This window comes from Peromyscus eremicus, chromosome X (assembly GCF_949786415.1).
Source record: "Peromyscus eremicus chromosome X, PerEre_H2_v1, whole genome shotgun sequence".
Classification (NCBI taxonomy): Eukaryota; Metazoa; Chordata; class Mammalia; order Rodentia; family Cricetidae; genus Peromyscus; species Peromyscus eremicus.
In genome coordinates this window covers 99314297-99333257 of record NC_081439.1, presented here as the reverse complement: position 1 = coordinate 99333257, position 18961 = coordinate 99314297, and the positions used below count along the sequence as shown (strand labels likewise).

General features: G+C 45.2%; 1 protein-coding gene across 1 annotated transcript in view; it reads right to left on the bottom strand.

Annotated features, from left to right (window-relative positions):
* Nucleotides 1-16392, bottom strand: part of Slc25a43 (solute carrier family 25 member 43) — a 36733-nt gene extending 20341 nt beyond the window's left edge. Inside the window, exons 1-3 of the mRNA XM_059250854.1 lie at nt 16118-16392; nt 8938-9179; nt 3298-3470 (exon numbers count right to left, since the gene is read on the bottom strand). Of these exons, the coding sequence (XP_059106837.1) occupies nt 3298-3470; nt 8938-9179; nt 16118-16392 (690 nt within the window). The remainder of the gene's footprint in view (nt 1-3297; nt 3471-8937; nt 9180-16117) is intronic.
* Between the last annotated feature and the right edge of the window lie 2569 nt (nt 16393-18961).

Below are 18961 nucleotides of genomic sequence, written 5' to 3'. Positions count from 1 at the left end.
CAGCAGCTAGGTTGCCCTGTACAAGTCCCTTGTGACAAATTAAGTTGGTAATCCAGTGGGGGCAGATGGTTTTTATGGTGTTCTCTTCTAGATGAATTTTGCATTGTGTGCTTTACAAGAAAAAAAAAAAAGACTTGAGGTGTTGCCTCTGGCTCCTTATCTTCCTAACTGAAAATGATTTTGATCTGGGATTGTGAGGTTGGTAACTGTTATTGAGCTGCTGGCTCATATACCTTTTCAGGGCTCAGATAATCTTCATTTACTGCAGTGACACCTAGTGGTCAGAGAAGGTAATGCCGTGTGTGCATTTAAAAGCCCCTGGCTTTGTCCTGGGTATTAATTAAAAAAAGTATATATATAAAATGGACAAGTTATTATATTTATTAACCCATGAAAATAACATTCTTGATAAGATCCATATTAATTGACTTACTGTATTTTCAGGTGGTATTTATGATGTCATTCATAATTAACTGCCTATCCTGTTTTACAGCTTGATTATGTTGCGTTTTTTAAAACAACCGCTATGATTTTGCATTTATCTGAAAGCTGTTTTCTCTGCTTTTGTTGTTTTCTTGAGGCTATATATGAGGATGACCTTGAAGTTTTGGTCTTTTTGGCTTTATCTCCCAAGTACTGAGATTACAGGGATGTGCCACCATACTCAGCTCTGAATGCAGTATCTTGAAGCTCTATGTATGCATTGTCTAGAAGGTTTCCAACAAAGGGAAAAATGATTAGGACTGCACTCAAATTTTCACTGCCAGTATCTCTTGCCCTCGTTGGTGGCAGACTGTTATGGGAAGGGTATAGCTTATTATATATGGTAAGGGTGCTTAGTACCTGAGGACAATGTGCAATGCCTGACGAACGTTAATGCCTTTAATATGTAAAGACCTGTTACCAATCAATAGGAAAATCTAGATATCCCCCAAATTGGCAAAGGGCATATAAAAATGATAAGGAAATGCAAGGGGCAGCTGTGAAACTGTGCAACCTCACTTACAAGCAATGGATTAGAATTAAAGCAATGCAAGCGCATTTCAGCTATTGCATTCACAATGACTTGAGAAACGACAGGTGATGTCAGTGACAGCAGCTGGACCACTCTCCCTTATGGCTGGTGCAAATGAAGCCTCTAACTTTTTGGAGTGTAACTTTCAGTAAGAGCCTGGGCATGGTGGCACACGCCTTTAATCCCAGCACTTGGGAGGCAGAGGTAGGCGGATCTCTATGACTTTGAGGTCAGCCTGGTCTACAGGACACATAGAGAGACCCCGTCTAAAAACAAAATAAACAAACAAAAAAAACAGGAGAGAGAGAGAGAGAGAGAGAGAGAGAGAGAGAGAGAGAGAGAGAGACTGACTCTGTATGTGTGTGTGTGTGTGTGTGTGTGTGTGTGTGTGTGTGTGCGTGCGCGTGTGTGCTCGCACGCGCCATGTGTAGCTCATGCTTAAACTCCCAGTACCCTGGACCCTGGAGGCTGAGGTAGGAAGCTCTTAACTAGTTTGAAGCCCTTCCTGGGTCACATGGGAAGATCAAGGCCAGCCCTGGCAAGTTAGGGAGATCTTGGCACACACAAAAAAATGTAAGGGCAGGGGATGTAGCTCAGTGGTAGTAGAATGCCTATCTAACTCACACATGTCCCTTGGGTTCAATCCTCAATACCTACAAAATAAAATGCTTTAGACTGATTCAGGTCTTGTGACCTGTAAGTCAATTTCTAGGGATATGATGTGAAAAAAAAAAAAAAAAAACAAACGAGAGATTTCATTACACTGTTGTTACACTTAAAGAAGGAGTAATAGTCTCATTATTTAAAAACTGAGAAATTTTAACTATTTCTAACACATTCATATGGTGAAATAATATTTGACAATTAAACACTTAATGGCCTGGAGCTGTATCTGCCTTGTGATAAGTGAAAAGAGCAGACTACTAACTTTTATTTACAGTCTAAACACAATTTCCTAAAATATGGTATATACCAATATGTGAACATACATAGAAGAAAAACTAGTAACTTATAGTCTATGGGAGTTGGCCTAAGAATAATTTATTGTTTTCCTAAAATTTCTGCAACAACATGTACATTACTTTTTTATTGTGGCCAAACATACATCATGTGAGATCAACCATTTTAACCATGTTTTAATATGTGCATTATTTTTTAAATCAGAAGTTATGTTCATTTTAAGTGGCACTAAGGAGACTCTTCATTTTGTACCTGCACTACAGTCACACCAACGTGGCAGTGGTTCATCTGGACAAGGACAGGAAAAAGGCAAGCCAGACAGATGAGATGTTTTGTGGACCGGAGTGGCAGAGTTGAGTGTCATCATGTCTGAAAACAGCATTAGTTTGTTGGCACTGACCAGACTGGTCAAAGGATGCTGTAGTAGAGAACGAGGAAGTGCGGAGGAGCATTGAGAAACCAGAGGGACGACAAGTCAGAGTCACGTGGAGAAACTAGTGGGACTACTCATTTCAAGTTGCAAATGCAAACGACTCCGGATTCATTTCCACACAGAGCTTCAGGGACACACAGATTATATAAGAGAGGCTAAGGAGGCAGATAAGCCAGTGGAGTGAGCAGGGTGAGGGAAGGCACAAAACTTCCAGTCTAGCTTGGATTCCCATTACCCACACGTGGCTGTAATCAACACCCTCATGTTATATCAACTGATCAGATTTGGTTTTGTTGATAAGAATTTAGGCTAAGCTAGTTCTTCAATTTGTGTCTTTACTGTTTGCTTTTGCCTTTGTGCTCTATAGTGAACCTGTTTCTCCGGGTAATTGTTAAGACAATGCATGGCCAGTTGCACCAAGATAGCACCCGTTTGAAATGCAGCTTCTTTCCGATGTCCCTTGCTGCTCTATGGTTCTTGGTTTATTTTAGTCCTAGCCAGTCAGTTTTACTGAGGGAAGGCACGGTGACAAGAAAGAGTGCCATGCCCTCCTTGTGGTGGCATCAGGAGGGCAAGTTAACAGGTTGCATACTACAGTGTCCTTCTTTTCTGGTGTTGCAGGAAGGAGAACTGTAAGTGATGTATTCAGTGACCAGGAAAGAGAAGGGAGACTCATCTGGAAGCTTTCTAGAAGATAGCTAGTCGCCCTGAGGTTAGCAGAAGTGTTACAGACTGCACAGTATTTGCATAAGCAGCTGAACTCGGTAGAAACATGGCATCAGTGGTGGGGTTATAGGGCAGATGGGGGTGGGGTGGGGATGGAATCTCGCGTTCTTTGTGGTTACCTAACTGCAAACGCTTCAAGCCCCCTCCCGCCAGTGCTCCGCACCTGCATCTTTCTCTTCACAGTGTCAAAGGGAAAGGAAAGAGTCTGGCTCACAGCAGCAGCCACGCAGACATTGGCAAAGTTCTGCAGGTGAGAGAAGCGGTCCCGGGGTCCATTCCAGATTTTCTCCAGGTTCATGTAAACTAGAAGGGAGCCAGCAGAGAAGGGAACAGCACCTGGGAACCAAGTACAAGGAGACATTGCTGTCTGGGGGGAACCACTGTCTGGAGCAAAGGAATGCCTATGGGGGATAGACAAGGGGAATAGCATGGGGTCTGGGGATATTTAAAGCCCTCCCAGCTAAGGAGCAAGAGGGCATGTTCTGGGGGTGGGGTGACAACACCATTTGGTCAAGATGCCTGAACTGGTTCACTCAAGGTTGGTGCAGTTTACTGTAAACACATAGTACATAAAAGACCTATAAGCAAATCGTGAGAGCTGGGTATGGTGACACACACCTATAATCCTAGCACCTAGGAGGTGGAGGCAGGAGGATCAGTCGTTCAAGTCCATCCTCACCTACATAGCAATGTTTATGCCAGCCTGGACTACTTGACCGCATGAGACACTGCTTCAAGGCAGAAGGAAAAACAACCAAACCTAGATGCTGAACTTGAGTTTGTGATACAGATGTTGAACAGCTTAGGGATGAAGTGCACTGGTGATTGCAACTTAGGTTAAAATCACCAAAGGAGCCAGGTGGTGGCGCACGCCTTTAATCCTAGCACTCAGAAGGCAGTGGCAGGCAGATCTCTGTGAGTTCAAGGCCAGCTGGATCTACAGAGAGAGTTCCAGGACAGCCAAGGTCACACAGTGAAACCTTGTCTCGGAAAAAAAAAAATCACCAAAGAAAAAGATGGACCGGTGAATGGCTCTGAGGGGTGTATAAACATGTGACAAAGTGAAAAGTATTAACCGAGGTCTTCAGTGAGTATATAATTATTTACAATTTTTAGAACTTTTCTGTGTGTTTGAAATCCAAAAAAAGGGGAGAAAAGAATGAAAAGAAACCATGGGGAGGAAGACATTGGGGGAGCAGGGAGTCATTTCCATGGTGCTGAAGAGATGGCTCATCAGTTAAGAGCACCTACTGTTCATGCAGAGGGTCGCCTACATCAGATGGCTCACAAGCACCTGTAACTCCAGCTCTAGGGAATGTGACACAGTCTTCTAGCCTCCACAGGCACTGACACTCATGCACACACCTACACCTACACACACACACACACACACACACACACACACACACACAGAGTTACAAAGAAAATAAAACGCTTTAAAAAATCACTTACATAAAGGAAGTTAGTAGGCAGCACTTGATCCGGTTTTGGAGGCTAGAAAGGGAGTGTTCTCTAATGCAGAAGGAAGCATTCTGTGATAACTGTAGCCATGGGTGTTACCTGACCTCACCTGGATGTCTTAGGGTTGGTTAGCATCATACACTGTGGCACACTCACCTTCCTAGTAACTAAGATAATGAGCAAATATCACACTATTTAGTACTCTCACAAACTTCCAGAACTTTCGGAGCCATCCCCACTTTACAGATGGACTAATTTGTCCCTCAAACGTGAGATTTGGGCTGGAGAGATGCCTCAGTGGTTCAGAGCACTAGCCATTCTTCCAGAACATTCAGGTTCAATTCCCAGCACCACACTGTGGCTCAGGACCATTTGTAACTCCAGTTTCAGAGGATCTGACACCTTTTTCAGGCCTCCATGGATACTGCACACATGTGATACACAGACATGCATACAGGCAAAACATCCCTACACGTAAAGTAAAAAGTAAAAATACAAAGAGATCTACTAGGTCGGATACAGCTGCGGATATAGCTCAGTAGTAGAGTACTTGCAAAGCTCTAAGTTCCATCCCTAGCACGGCAAAAAAGGGGGGCAGAATACAAGTGGAATATTATTTATCTTTAGGCATTGGTATGATTTAATAAACACATATTATAAATATATTAAAAAGGACTCACTATTTTTCTATTTTTATTCAAAAACATTTGGGGGAAGCTGGGAGTGGTAACACACGCCTGTAATCCTAGCACTAGAGAGGCTGAGACAAGAAGAACAGGCGTTAAAGGCCAGCCTTGCTTACATAGTGAGCTCAAGCCTAGCCTGCACTACATTAGACCCTGTCTCGAAATAGGAATTGAGGGATCTTTTGCTGTGTGTTGGGCCCTATGCCAGGTACTGAGATTACAACTCAGAGCAAGCTAATTTCTGGAGATATTTACCATCAAGTACAGGAGATAGCTATGGAGAACTACATATGACATCCTTGATATGTACCTACAGTGGGCTATACAAGATGCTCTATGCACACAAGTATCAGAGTGATTAATTTTGCCCAGAAGAACCGAGAAAGAATTGACAGAAAAGAGAATTATCTCTGTCTCTCTGTGTTGTGTTAGAGACGGAATATATAGTCCCAACCCCACTCTACCCACCACCTTTCTAATTCTTTGACATGGGTCTCAGTAAATTGCCTAGGCTTATTTGAACTCTGTAGCCCAGGTGGGCTTTGAACTTTCACTTCTGCCTCCACCTCCTGAAGCTAACAGGGAGGGGGAGGAGAGAGGGATTACAGACCCAGCATGTCTCTAGTTGTTTGAGATAGGAACATTATGTATCCAAGAGTAGCCTGGAACTCATGATTCTCCTGCTGTAACCTCTAGAGTACTGGGATTGCATCATATGCGTGTATCACAGCACTTGGTTTAGAACAGAGAACTTTTGAAGTGGGTCTTGAGCAAAGAGTAGATCCATCAGACACCGGGAGAGTGGGAAAGCAAGTCCAGGCAAAGGCTGGGCATACTACCATGTACGAAGAGCGTGATTCTCTAGGAAGCACACGGATTACTATATGACTTGAACATGAGAGCAGGCAGAGGCATGCTACAGGAGAGGATTGAGGTAGGGCAGACTGGCAGAGGCCAGCCCTGAAGGATCTAGCATGCCATAGGAATTTTAGCTTTCCCCCTTAGCTTTTAAGGATTGCAGTGGAATGAGGGCAGAACATTTGGAAAGACCACCCCCATCTGGCAGCAGTATGCAGGGCACACCGGGCATAGGCCCACAGATAGGAACAGAAGATTCTGACTCTGTGGAGTCAGTAGGAAAGACGACAGGGGCTTGAGCTAAGGCAGAAGAGCTGGCTTGACGAGGCAACAGGCTGTGCATTCAAAGAGGTCAAAGTGACAAAGCTTAGTGACTGAAGGGGAAACAGTCAGAAGAGGAACCAAAGTGGTTCCTGAGTTTCTGCAAGCTTGGGCCGCTGGGAGAAAGGAGGGCAGTCTTACTTACTAGGGGATGCGTAAAGAAGAGTAAGTTGGAGACGAATGAGCATGTCAGATTTTGCAACTAGGGAACATAGAAGCCAACACGTCCAATAGAGGCATGGTTCCATTAGGAACTGGCGTTAAGTCAGTAGCCAAGGGAGAGGGGTCCAGAATCATAGTGTCAGGGTATCCCACTGCCTGTGTGACCTTGGGTCAGTCATGCAGCTTCCGATATGCACCTACTTCCTCATCTGCTGTGGATATCCCGCTCTATATAAATAAAGCACTGATTGGTCAGTGACCAGGCAGGAAGTATAGGCAGGACAAGGAGAGAGGAGAATTGAGGAAGGAGGAAGGAAAGGGAGACCGGCTGGAGCCAACGCCAAGACAAGGAAGATGTAAAGTACCGGTAAGCCATGAGCCACATGGCAAAGTAAAGATTAATAGAAATGGGCTGAATATAAGAGTGAGAGCTAGACAATGATAGCCTGAGCTAATGGCCAAGCAGTTTAAATAATGTAAGAGTCTGTGTGTTTATTTTATAAGTGGGCTCCGGGACTGGCGGGACTTGGCGGTGGGAGCTGGAGAAAAATTCTCCAGCTACACTCATCTGTAGAATGAAGAGGTTGTTCAACAGGCCAAAAGTTAGACATCCCTGGTAAGGTGGCACACATCTGTAATTCTAGCACTCAGGAAGCTGAGGCAGGAGGATCAAGCAGCCTGGACTACATAGCAAGTTCCAGGCCAGTCTAGGTTACTTAATGAGACTTTGTCTCAAAAATGAAACAAACAGTGAAATGTTAGATATGAAGACTAAGCTGCGGGGTTCTATTGCTCAACATGGTGGCTATAGTTAATAACAATGTATTGCACATTTCAGATTCTTGATAGGAGAATGGGGGAACTCACAATAGAGGAACGATAAATGTTTGAGGTGATGGATATGCGAAGTGCTCTGATTTGATCATCATTGAATATATACATGTATCAAAATATCAAATGATAGCCCATAAATATGTACAAGTATATATCAATTAAAAATAAAGAGAGCTGGAGAGATGGCTCAGCAGTTATTATGCTGTGTTCTTGCAGATGAGTTTGGTTCTCAGTACCCATGTGAGAACATCCATCCAATGTCCTCTTCTGGACTTGATGGGGACCCACATTTCTGAGCACATAAGTCTGCATACAGATATAGATATATACATATGATTAATAAATAATAAAAACAAACTTTTGTGGGGGGAGGGAGAGTCTTCAAGAGTGTGGCCCTGGTAGGTTGATCATGATCCTGTGGAGATATACATATATATATATATATATATATATATATATATATATATATATATATATATGCAGCACAGAATGGACTGGGTAGGTTATTAACAAAGAAGACATGAAGCATGAAGTTGAGGGGGTAGATCTTGGAGGAGTTATGGGAGGAGTAGGATTATGATCAAATACATTATGTGCAATTCTCAAAGACTTAATAAAAATATTAAGTTAAAACCTAAGAATAAAAATAAAAAATTTTGAATGAGAAATTGTAGTCAAAGCTTCTAGAAAAGTACTTAGTACCCAGTAAGTACCCCTAAAAATGTTAGCATTATTATTAAAGATATTAGGAGTCAAAATATACTCATGCTTGTTGAAGCTACTAGCTTAGGATAGAGTCATCTAGAGGGGGAATGCAGAGTAAGAAAACCAGTGTAGAAGGCTGGATATGGTGATATGTGCTTGTAATCTTAGTACTCAGGAGGCAGAGGTAGGAGGATCACTGCAGGTTTGAGTCTATCCTGGTCTACATAGTAAGTTCCAGGCCAGCCAGGGCTACAGAGTGAGACCCTTTGTCTAACAAACAAACAAATAAACATAAACACCAACAAAAAACAAAGCCAATGAAGGTAAAAATAAAGCTGAGGGAGGAGCCTGGGGACCAAACACAAGCAAGCTGGCAGTGTCATTGGGCCAGATATGTCGGATAAGAAAGATGTGAAGATACCCAGGAGACAGTGGCACCCTAGAGACCAAGTCTCCAGAGGACAGGGTGACTAATCTCATCTAGTACTGCATAGATGGACTGAATTCTTCTGAATTTGGCAAACAGAGGCTCTGTGTATGTGTAGCTCTGTCCAAGGCTATACCTATCACTGCAGTCCTGTTGTGCCTACTGGTGGAGATACACACTGAAGACTCTTGTCCGCTGGGCAGTTTTTAGGGTGGATCTGAAGCCAGGCTTTTCTGAGTCACTTGCATTGTTTGACCTACAATCTTGAGGCCTCTGAAATTGATTTAAATGTTTCTGAGGGTATATAATACCTTCACATGTGTCAAGAAGAGATCAAATTCCACCTTACCTAAAACAGTGAGGGACACCCCTCGATAAAGGGCCAGGAACCCTTCTTGTTGATAAATAGTAGAAAAAGCATGGATAAGACCCCTATAAGATGGTTCCAGCATGTTCTGCACAATCAGCCGGGTTTTGATGAGGTCTGTAGGGTATGTGACAATCATAGAAACCATGCCTGCAAGACTTCCAGCCACAATGGCGCTCCACTGGGAAATACGGCCCAGGTCATCCATGAACAGCACAACGAACCTGCAGGGGGAAACAGAGAAAGCTCAAGATATGAGCTTTGGACTATGCTGGCATGCTTTACACCACTTCAAATGTTTCTGCGCATTTGGAAGTGCTTTACAATGTGAAAAACACCATAGAATTATACTGGGATTACTGAGTAGTAAATTTGAATTCCACTATCCTCATATAATGCTAGCTAGTTATAAGGAAGAGCTGTCCAGCTTCTGATTGATATCTTCCCCAAATTCTTCCCACTTCATCGTCAGCATTTTCTCCTTTTGTCTGCGTAACCATCTGACTTGCTGGTGGCAATTGCTACACTGGAATGCATACTTTCCATACTCTTGAAATTTAAAGGGAGTAGAAATTCCCGAAATAACTGCAAAATCCAGAAATTTTCACTCTCCTCTAGCACTGGGAATGAAATCCAACCGTCTTCTACACATTAGGCATACACTTCTGTTACTGAGGTACATGCCAAGACTAGCATCCCAGAAATTGAGTTCTGAGCCCAGCAGTCCAAGCCAATATCAACTTTAATCATAGCCATGGGGCTTTGGCTTCCTGCAGAAGGCCCTACATCCAGCTAGCTGATTAGGCTATAAGGATCACTAGCTAACCGACAACGAGGTGACTGACTGGATGACAAGGCTGCCACCAATTTAGTTGTTTCAATGCCTTGCTCCCACCCCCAGAAATGCTGTCTGACAGTCATGTGCTGGTTGGACTTCTTGGAAACTCCTTGGTTCTGGGAGATGTCTGATTGGAGAATTGGGTCTGGTTTGGTTTTGCTCAAATAAGCTCTGCTAAACTTAGTATAAAGAATTAGTTTCCTTTATAATGATAATTATAAGTGAAGCTGCGGTTTTACTAGTTATCAGAAAAATGACGTAAAAACAGTGACAAGATATCCACTTCTCATCCAGCAGACTGGCATCATGTCAAATGATGGAGAGAATGTGTGGAAACTGACACCTCACCCTTTGCTGGAAGGAATGTAAAATTGGCAGGGTCACTTTGCAGTATCTAGTAAATTTGGAGAAACATATTTTCTACCCTGTAATTCCATTTCCCAGTTCATAGCCTAGAGGAACTCTTACAGATCTACATGTGAAGACACACTACAAACATTTCTTTTAAGAATGAAAAGCTCCAACAATTAAAAGTGAAAATGGCTGGGTGGTGGTGGTGGTGGCGGCGGCGGCGGCGGCGGCGGCGGCGGCGGCGGCGGCGGTGGTGGCGCACGCCTTTAATCCCAGCACTCAGGAGGCAGAGCCAGGTGGATCTCTGTGAGTTCGAGGCCGGCCTGGACTACCAAGTGAGTTCCAGGAAAGGCGCAAAACTACACAGAGAAACCCTGTCTTGAAAAAACCAAAAAAAAAAAAAAAAGTGAAAATGTAGGAGAATGGAAAAAATGATGGCATTGTCGTTCAATGGATCCCATCTGGTTAAAATGAATGAGCTTAGACAAATCATAGAAACACACGAAAGAAGCCATAAAAGCATACTGATGAATGAACAAAACAAGCTGCACAGTGATCTGTGGTATCTGACAACTATAAACAATAAAACCCACAGGTATTGTTTGAGGTAAACAGGTATCTAGGAGGAAGTAGAAAAGTCAACCCCTGGGACAGTGAGAAGGGACTAGAATCAAGAACAAAAATGAAGAGGACTGTATCTTCATCCAGGCTTTATTATATTTAAGGGAGATACATGGGTGGCAGGTCTTGCCACATCACACAGGCCTGTAGTCATGGCTTCTCGGGAGCTTGTGGCAGAAGAAGCACTTGAGCTCAGTAATTCGAGACTGCTTGGCTAAGACTCAAACTCAAAAATGAAACAAAGGGACCGAGGATGGAGTTCAGTGGTAGCATGATTATTTAGCATGCTCAAAGCCCTGGATTTGATGCCCAGCATTACAAAAAACAAAAACAAAAGCTAACCAACCCCTCTCCACACCCCTCTCAACATCAACAAAGATATTTTGGGCTTGATGGTATGGGCCTGCAATCCAGCACTTGGGAAATTAAGACAGGAGAATCTTGAATTTGAGACCAATCTGAGCTACAGAACAAATAAAAAAAAAGGCCAATTTAGAATACAAAGAGAGAGACTGTCTAAAAATAGTATGTAAAGCATGGAAGGTAGGCGTATGAGTGTTTGACAAACTATTCTTTGTATTTCTCAGTAGGTTTACAATTTAGTTAAAATTACTTTGCATAGACTTTTCTAAATGCAAATCACCTGCCCCTTCAGCAAATCCTACTGGCCTGCGCCAACCACAAACAACCCTATGATAAGCCTTTTTGGGAAGGAAGCAGGGCATCCCCAATCATGAGTGCCTACCCCAGAAGAAATACTTATAAGGGTACGTCTACACAGCACACCCTTCCAGGCTACAAAAAAAGCAAGTTAATTCCTTAGCGATGAGGCTGGGAAACTAGGAAAAATAGTACTTTCTGCCATAGAATGGTACAAGGCGCATACCGAGAGCTTGGAATAAAACTAAGTGAACAGAGTTGGGCTAAAACAATAATTTTATCTTTTTCAAAATGAAAGCATTCCCAGTTCTTTGGCTCTCAAACTTCCAGTGGAAGGGTAGGTTTCCTGTTGTTCAGATGACAGCTGGCCTGATGAATAATGAGTGGTATTCAGATGAAACCATCTGAAGTTCATTCGTAACATCTCCTTCAAGGGCTTATTGGTGCATCTCAATTGGAACTCTGGCTCTGCTCCCAGCACTGAAGGGAAATGATATACAGACAATTAAAGCTGGCATTCACCAGCGGGCCACTGGCCTCTGTGTTAATGCCGGCACACTGTTTCTTTCCCCTGGCCAGTCAACTTGGAGGGACAGGAGACACACGAAATCGAAATGATGGTCTGATTGTCTACAGTGAGCTGGAAAAAAACCCTACTTTGAGCAAAAGGCAGCACCATTCTTTCTTATTGTCCCTTTCGTAGTCTCTATCCCATGCAGCCATTCTAGGACACGGGCTAGTTTATTGCCCATTTATTGACCATAATGCACCAGCTACTGCACTAGTTCTCAGCACAGATCACCTAGGAGAGCTCAGCAGTCCACACAAGGAAACGACTGGTAGAGGCATTTAGAGGGAAGGAGGCCCTTGGCTTACTAAAGTACTTGAACTGGGAAGAGGAACCCTATCTCATTATGTTGGTTTGTTGTATGAAATAGTCTTAACTATCAAATGCAGAAAATGAAAAAGAAGAACGGAAGGAAGTTCTTTCTTCTAAGACTCCTAACCTCTAATCTTCCCTTAGAAGAGCAAAGTCAAGGGGCTAGAGAGATGGCTCAGTGGTTAAGAGCCCGGCTGCTCCTGCAGACGGCTGGGGTTTGGTCCCACAATGGCAGTTCACAACCGTCCGTAACTCCAGTTCCAGGGGATCTGGTACCCTAATCTGGTGCACCTATGTACATGTAGGCAAACACTCATACACGTTTTTGAAAAGCAGAGTCAGTGTAGATAACCTTGTTAGGCTACCAATGACATCATTGTGGTTAACGCTCTGTCTGACTGGCTGGGGAGGCAGTGTTCTAGTTTTGATCTTCCTCATGTACATACAAGCATAGAAGCTTTTTTTTTTTTTTTTTTTGGTTTTTCGAGACAGGGTTTCTCTGTGTAGCTTTGCGCCTTTCCTGGAACTCACTTGGTAGCCCAGGCTGGCCTCGAACTCACAGAGATCCGCCTGGCTCTGCCTCCCGAGTGCTGGGATTAAAGGCGTGCACCACCACCGCCCGGCTGCTTTTTTTTTTTTTAAGTGAACCCAAGACCGAATGCACTGGTGATCTGCAGGAACTCCTTCCTTTCAGCTAGTGAAGTCTACACACACCCTGGATGTGTGTGATCAGTACTTACAATGCTAACCTAAGCTCATGATTGGTTATGAAATGAGGAAATGGGGGTGGCTCTGAAGAATTCACAACGCAGGGACCCAAACCAATATATATGCAAACATACAGGCAGTTGTGCAATGAAGCTGGAGGAGGACCTTCTTTTGGATGCGTTTGAAAGCCACCCATTGCGTCAGCTACCATTTGCTTGTGACAGAAACAGCACTGAACTTTCTAACCAGTAATCTCCTTTCATTGTCGATCTAATGAAGCAGAGATTTTAGCTGTGTCATAGTGGACAGAACCCTGGACTAAGGAGCCAGAGGATGTTTTCAAGTTCCCACTGTGTGGATACTTTTTCAACCACTCTATTCACTGAGTGTGCTGGATGGTTTGTTCCAACCCACGATCAGACAGTGTACCGCTATTCCCTGCCACCTGTTTTCAAATTCATGGTCAGGAGAGAGTGCAAATGAGTGGGTATAATGATAAGCCATGACTACCATCTTTATGTAGGAAGAATGGCCTCACGTCTGATCAACCTTTCTAACTATACCTTGTCATTCACCGGAATGCTTCCTTTCAGTTTGCAGAAAGAAAACAATCTGTCAGAAAAAATATTAGCAAGTCTAGTCTATGTAACTCTCTGCTCTTCTCTCTCTTCTTTTCTGTCACCAACCCATTTCAGATCACTCTGAGCTGCTGCATGGTGTGACAGGCTCCTAGCTGCACCACCGCCCACAGCCTTTCTCCTCTTTCATCCTACCCTGCCACCAGGAGACAATCATTCCCCTTGAATTTCTAATCACAGCACTGCCCCCACCCTGCGCAAACATTTCCCACAGTCACCCTCACACCAAGTCTGATTTCCAAGATCGCATTCCAACCTGCCTTTCCAGCCGGTTGTGCCGCATGCCTTTCCTCTTTGCCTGTGTTGACATTACCTGCAGCATCTCATCTTTGCCCATGAGACTCCTACTCATTCGCCCAAGGCCAAACTAGATAGTTTGTTCTCCTCTGTGAAGCCTTCCTGTCTTCTCATCCCTCACCTGAAGTGTACATTTCTATAGTATCTTTAACATTTATTATTTTTTATTTTTATGTGCATTGGTGTTTTGCCTGCATGTATATCTGTGTGAAGGTGTCAGAAGCCCTGGAACTGGAGTTATAGACAGGTGTGAGCTGCCATGTGGGTGCTGGGAATTGAACCTGTGTCCCCTGACAGAGCAGCCAGTGCTCTTAACTGCTGAGCCATCTCTCCAGCCCTCCGAAGTGTACATTTCTATAGTACTTGCTCCACTGGCAATTATATTAATTAAATTAAATTTTATGTTTGGGGACTGAGATATACCAGTCTTCTTTTTTTAAACTACTTTTTTTTTTGTTTTTTGTTTTTCAAGATTAAACTACTTTATAAACTGAGGTAGGGGGGACCATACTGCTTTCGTTCTTGCTCTGTCTCCAGCATCACGTGCATGGTACTTACTTCTGCATCCTTACTAATGTCAATTGAGTGCAGAAAGAAAGGTGGCATGATGTACTGCAGTATGGGGTTTGGAATCAGAAGGCCAAGTAGTACTGCCACTGGCTATAGGTACCCCAATGTGAGCTCGGTTCTGTACCAGTGAAAATGGACATAGTACTTCCTGTCCTATGGACTATTCTAGGCAGGAAGCAGAAGTTGGAAACGCCGAATGATGTACGTATATAAGATAGCTAATAGAAAAGCCATGCCATTAGAATTGGGCTTTGAAAATCTGTGTCCTCCTGGTTATCCTTTGTACACATTCTGTCTTATCCAAAGAAAGATTTTCCTACTGCTTTGTGGAGAAGAGAGGGAAATTGGGAGAAATTGAATCATTAAAACTCAAGAGTGCATGCCAGATGTTGCTGGGGTAACAGAAGAAGCCAGGCAGAAGCCACAGAAGATGGCCTGGAGCACTCAAAGGTAAGGATGAGTCCACTCAGAGTGCCAAATGCCAGGCAAGCCTCCCAGCTCTGGCCTTCCAAGTAACAGCATCAAGGTAAAACCTTTTGACCCTCTTCCAAGACTGAACTATGTGGTTAAGACTGACTAGTTCTTAGGGCTGGGAATACAGTGGCAAAACACCTCACTCGCCTGCTCTGCTCCAAGGCCTGGAGTTTCATCTCCAGCACTGGAAACAAAACGAAACAAAACAAAACAAAAGGTAGCCTGACCAGCTCGGGCCTGTAGGCTGTTTGTCTAATTCAGAGCCAAGGCCAGCCTTTAGAGCTGGCACTATGCCTATCTAATGAGGAACGCAGGGACTATCGTCCCCAATAGAGAAATAGCCCCTCCTCTAGTGATGCCATCGCTGGCTTTCTTCTCTTAGGCTTCCTTCCCAGCTCCCATGCAAATATTCTTGAGCTCTTATTAAGGTCACTCACATGCACCCGTCATTTGCATCTCTACATCTTTCCCCAAGTAGCAGTGCTTGATGTGGGAGAAGGTGAGAAAAATCCACAGGATGAGATCAGTGGGTGGCTGGGAGTGGGAAAACCTTAGGCTGAGGAGACAGGTCCCTGCTGAGGAAAAGGAAACTGCAGGTCCCATTGGATCCTAAAGCCAAGTTAGGCTGTGTCTGGAGCTGGGGATGGGCAGGAATCTTTCTGAGGCAAAAGACTGGTCCCTCTTCCTGTACACTGGTCTCACAGACACACCTTCAGAGCATTCTCTCCTAAGCCAGCGAAAGCAAACATTTCCAAGTTACGACACTGGGAATGGTCAGACCTTATCTCCTTGAGAAGCCTTTTCATTTCTTTACCCCAAATATCATTTGCCAATTCTGCCTCCTCCCCTTATTCCTCCCAGAAAGACTAAAGATTTCACAAAACTACAACTCGCAGGGCATGAATCTCAAAAGCATATGTAAAACTGGTACCTCGCTTTAAGGGCCACACATACGGCCTTGTGGCCCCAAGAAACCTCGCCCCCTCTTCCACCCCCCACTCCCCGCGCCGCGTTATCCGGAAAGAAGGGAGGCCGGGACTTCTTAGGATTCCCAGTGCTGGTACATCAGGGTGGTGGCTCCGCCACCCCAGTCCGACCTCCCGACCTCTCCCTCTGGACTCTTACTTTCGGTAGGCGGCCAGCTGCACCATGCTGCAGGGGAAGAGGCGCAGGCATGCCACGCCGTTCCCCTTCCACAGGGCCTTCGGCCCCTCAGCTAGCCACACTCGGCGTCCAGTGGCCCACAGCCCCTGGGAGTGGCCTCGCACCATGCCGACCTGGGCCAGCACGGTGGCGAGCTCCAGGGGCGCGGTGAGGCTGAGGCTCAACGCCCCCGCCAGCCCTGCACACAGGAGCCGCTGGCTGCCGGTTAGCCGGCCATCCCGCCTCCAAGTAGCCATCGAGACCCAGCCCCGCGCACGGGCCACCTCGTGGCTGGTGTCCCAGGGCTGGCGGGCCACCGGTAGAGTGGTCCGGCCAGGCCCCGCCCGGCGTGGGGCGGACTCTCGAGATGAACTAGGGAAGCCGGGCCCACGCCTGAGCTGCGCCTCCGGGCTAGGGTGGGATCAAAGGCGACTTTCTCAGGTATCTGAGGCATGCCCAGTCAGTGTGTATTTGCAATGCAATTGGCAAGACTGGGGCTTCCACTTTCTGTGGCGAATAGGCACCCTGTTCTCTCAAGGCCAAGCCAGCAACACTTGTTTCCTAGGTATTCACCTTGTTGCTTCTCTGTCCCTTTTCACATTCTATCTCTGCCTCCCCGGACTGTCTTCTCTTCTATCAACCTCTTTTACTTTCAAACCCGACTAAAAGGCTGTGCAGAGTGAAGAAAGGACAGACCTTGGATAACAACCACAGCTGCTACCTAGCAGACATTTGCCAAACACTCGGTGCATTCAAACCAGCTTTTTAGCAGATATGGCCTCATTTGCAGAGGCTGTGGGTGTGGTTAAAACGTGAACTCTGGAACCTACCTGCCTTAGAATCCTTGGCCCTGCAGATGACCGGTCATATGACATAGGGATGCCTCAGTTGCTTCACCTGTACCATGGAGTTGTTCTAGGAGTTGTTGTGAGGATTACATGAACACTGACTGGGACAGGTAACCAGTCTGTCTGTGGTTGCTTTTATGAGGTCGTGATTAGATATTACCTTATAGAAGAGGAAACTAAGACACGGAGACGCTCACTCAAGGCTGAGTGTCCACTGCAAGGCAGAAGCAGGGTTCATATGCAGGTCGATTTTAGGCCTGCATCTACTAAGGGTCACATACAAGGGCTGCATAGTACAACTGCAGTGTGGACATTCAGTGATTCTGTTAGGTAAGGAACAGGGCAATAAAAAAGGTGCTAACTGTGGCTTGGCCAGAATCTAAGAAGGATTTTAATGAATTAAACACTTTCCACTTTTATTTCCGTTTTTTTAAAGGGCACACAATAATAATTACAAGGAAAGGGACAGTTAGCAAGCACACTGTTAGTGTAAGACATGCCAGGTTGGTAGTTGCCTTTAGGTCTGCATCTCATTTTCTGTATTGATTATCATGATGCTAATGGAACGTTTTCCTTTTAAGTTAGGCATATTCATCCAAGCTGACACGTACTAACTGTACATATTCATGGGATAGAGTATGATGTCTGAACATGTGTCACAGGAATTTCAGGTCCTTGCCTCAGTTCACAACTAAGAAACTGGGGAGATGGTTCAGTGGGTAAAGCACTTAGGGCAGGCACGACGACCCCTAGGATCCATGTCAAAGCTGGGGCACAGTGGCCTGTGTCTGTCTGAAACAGTGAACCCGGGGTTTGGTGACAGAACTTGCCTCAGAAATTAAAGTGGTGCTGTCAGAGCGATGGGGGAAAAGATAGGCAGGAGGAAACGTTTGAATGAAACCAACAACGGTGTATGTTAATTTTAAATTGAAAATAAGTAAAAGCAATATATTGAAAAACAATGAGGACAATGATGGGGGAAGACACTTGATATCGGCCTCTGGCCTCCACATGTACAAGCTCCCCACCCCCTCCCCTCTTGCTCCCCCACCCCTCCCCCTCTTGCTCCCCACCCTCCCCTCTTGCTCCCCAACCCCCTCCCCCTCTTGCTCCCCACCCCTCCCCTCTTGCTCCCCACCCTCCCCCTCTTGCTCCCCACCCCTCCTCTCTTGCTCCCCACCCTTCCCCTCTTGCTCCCCCACCCCTTCCCCACTTGCTCCCCACCCTCCCCCTTGCTCCCCACCCTCCCCTCTTGCTCCCTCTCCACCCCTCCCTTCTTGCTCCCTCCCCACCCCTTCCCCTTGCTCCCCACTCCTCCCCTCTTGCTCCCCACCCCTCCCCTCTTGCTCCCCACCCCTCCCCTCTTGCTCCCCACCCCTCCCCTCTTGCTCCCCACCCCTCCCCTCTTGCTCCCCACCCCCTCCCCTCTTGCTCCCCACCCCTCCCCTCTTGCTCCCCACCCCTCCCCTCTTGCTCCCCACCCCTCCCTTCCCCTCTTTGCACGTATAATGCACCAAAATTAGTGAAGGGTCTATTTTGCTTTGGCCAGAACTGAGCAAACAGAAACTTTGAATCCCTCTCAGCTCTGTCCATGTCAGTGTTACAACTTATAAAAGGTGAAGTGCCAGGCTGGAAATAATGCATATATAAATGTAGCAGTGAGTCCAAGTTATTAGAAGCCAGAGATAAGTCTTTTCTCGTGAGAAACCAGCTTAGCCTCTGGTACCAGGGCTCCTGTGGGTGGCTTATCCTCACCCCAGCATGGATTTTCCCAGGGGAAATTCTAATCCTTAGGGCCCCTGTTACATAGATACAATGTACAGCGATCAAATCAAGGCAATTAGCATATCCATCACTTTAAACATTTACAATAATTTATTGTAGATTTCAAAATAACCAAAAAGAGGATTTTTGAATGTTTCCAACACAGAGACAAAGAAACTTGCTGAAAAAAAAAGGAACCATTTTAAGTCTTGCA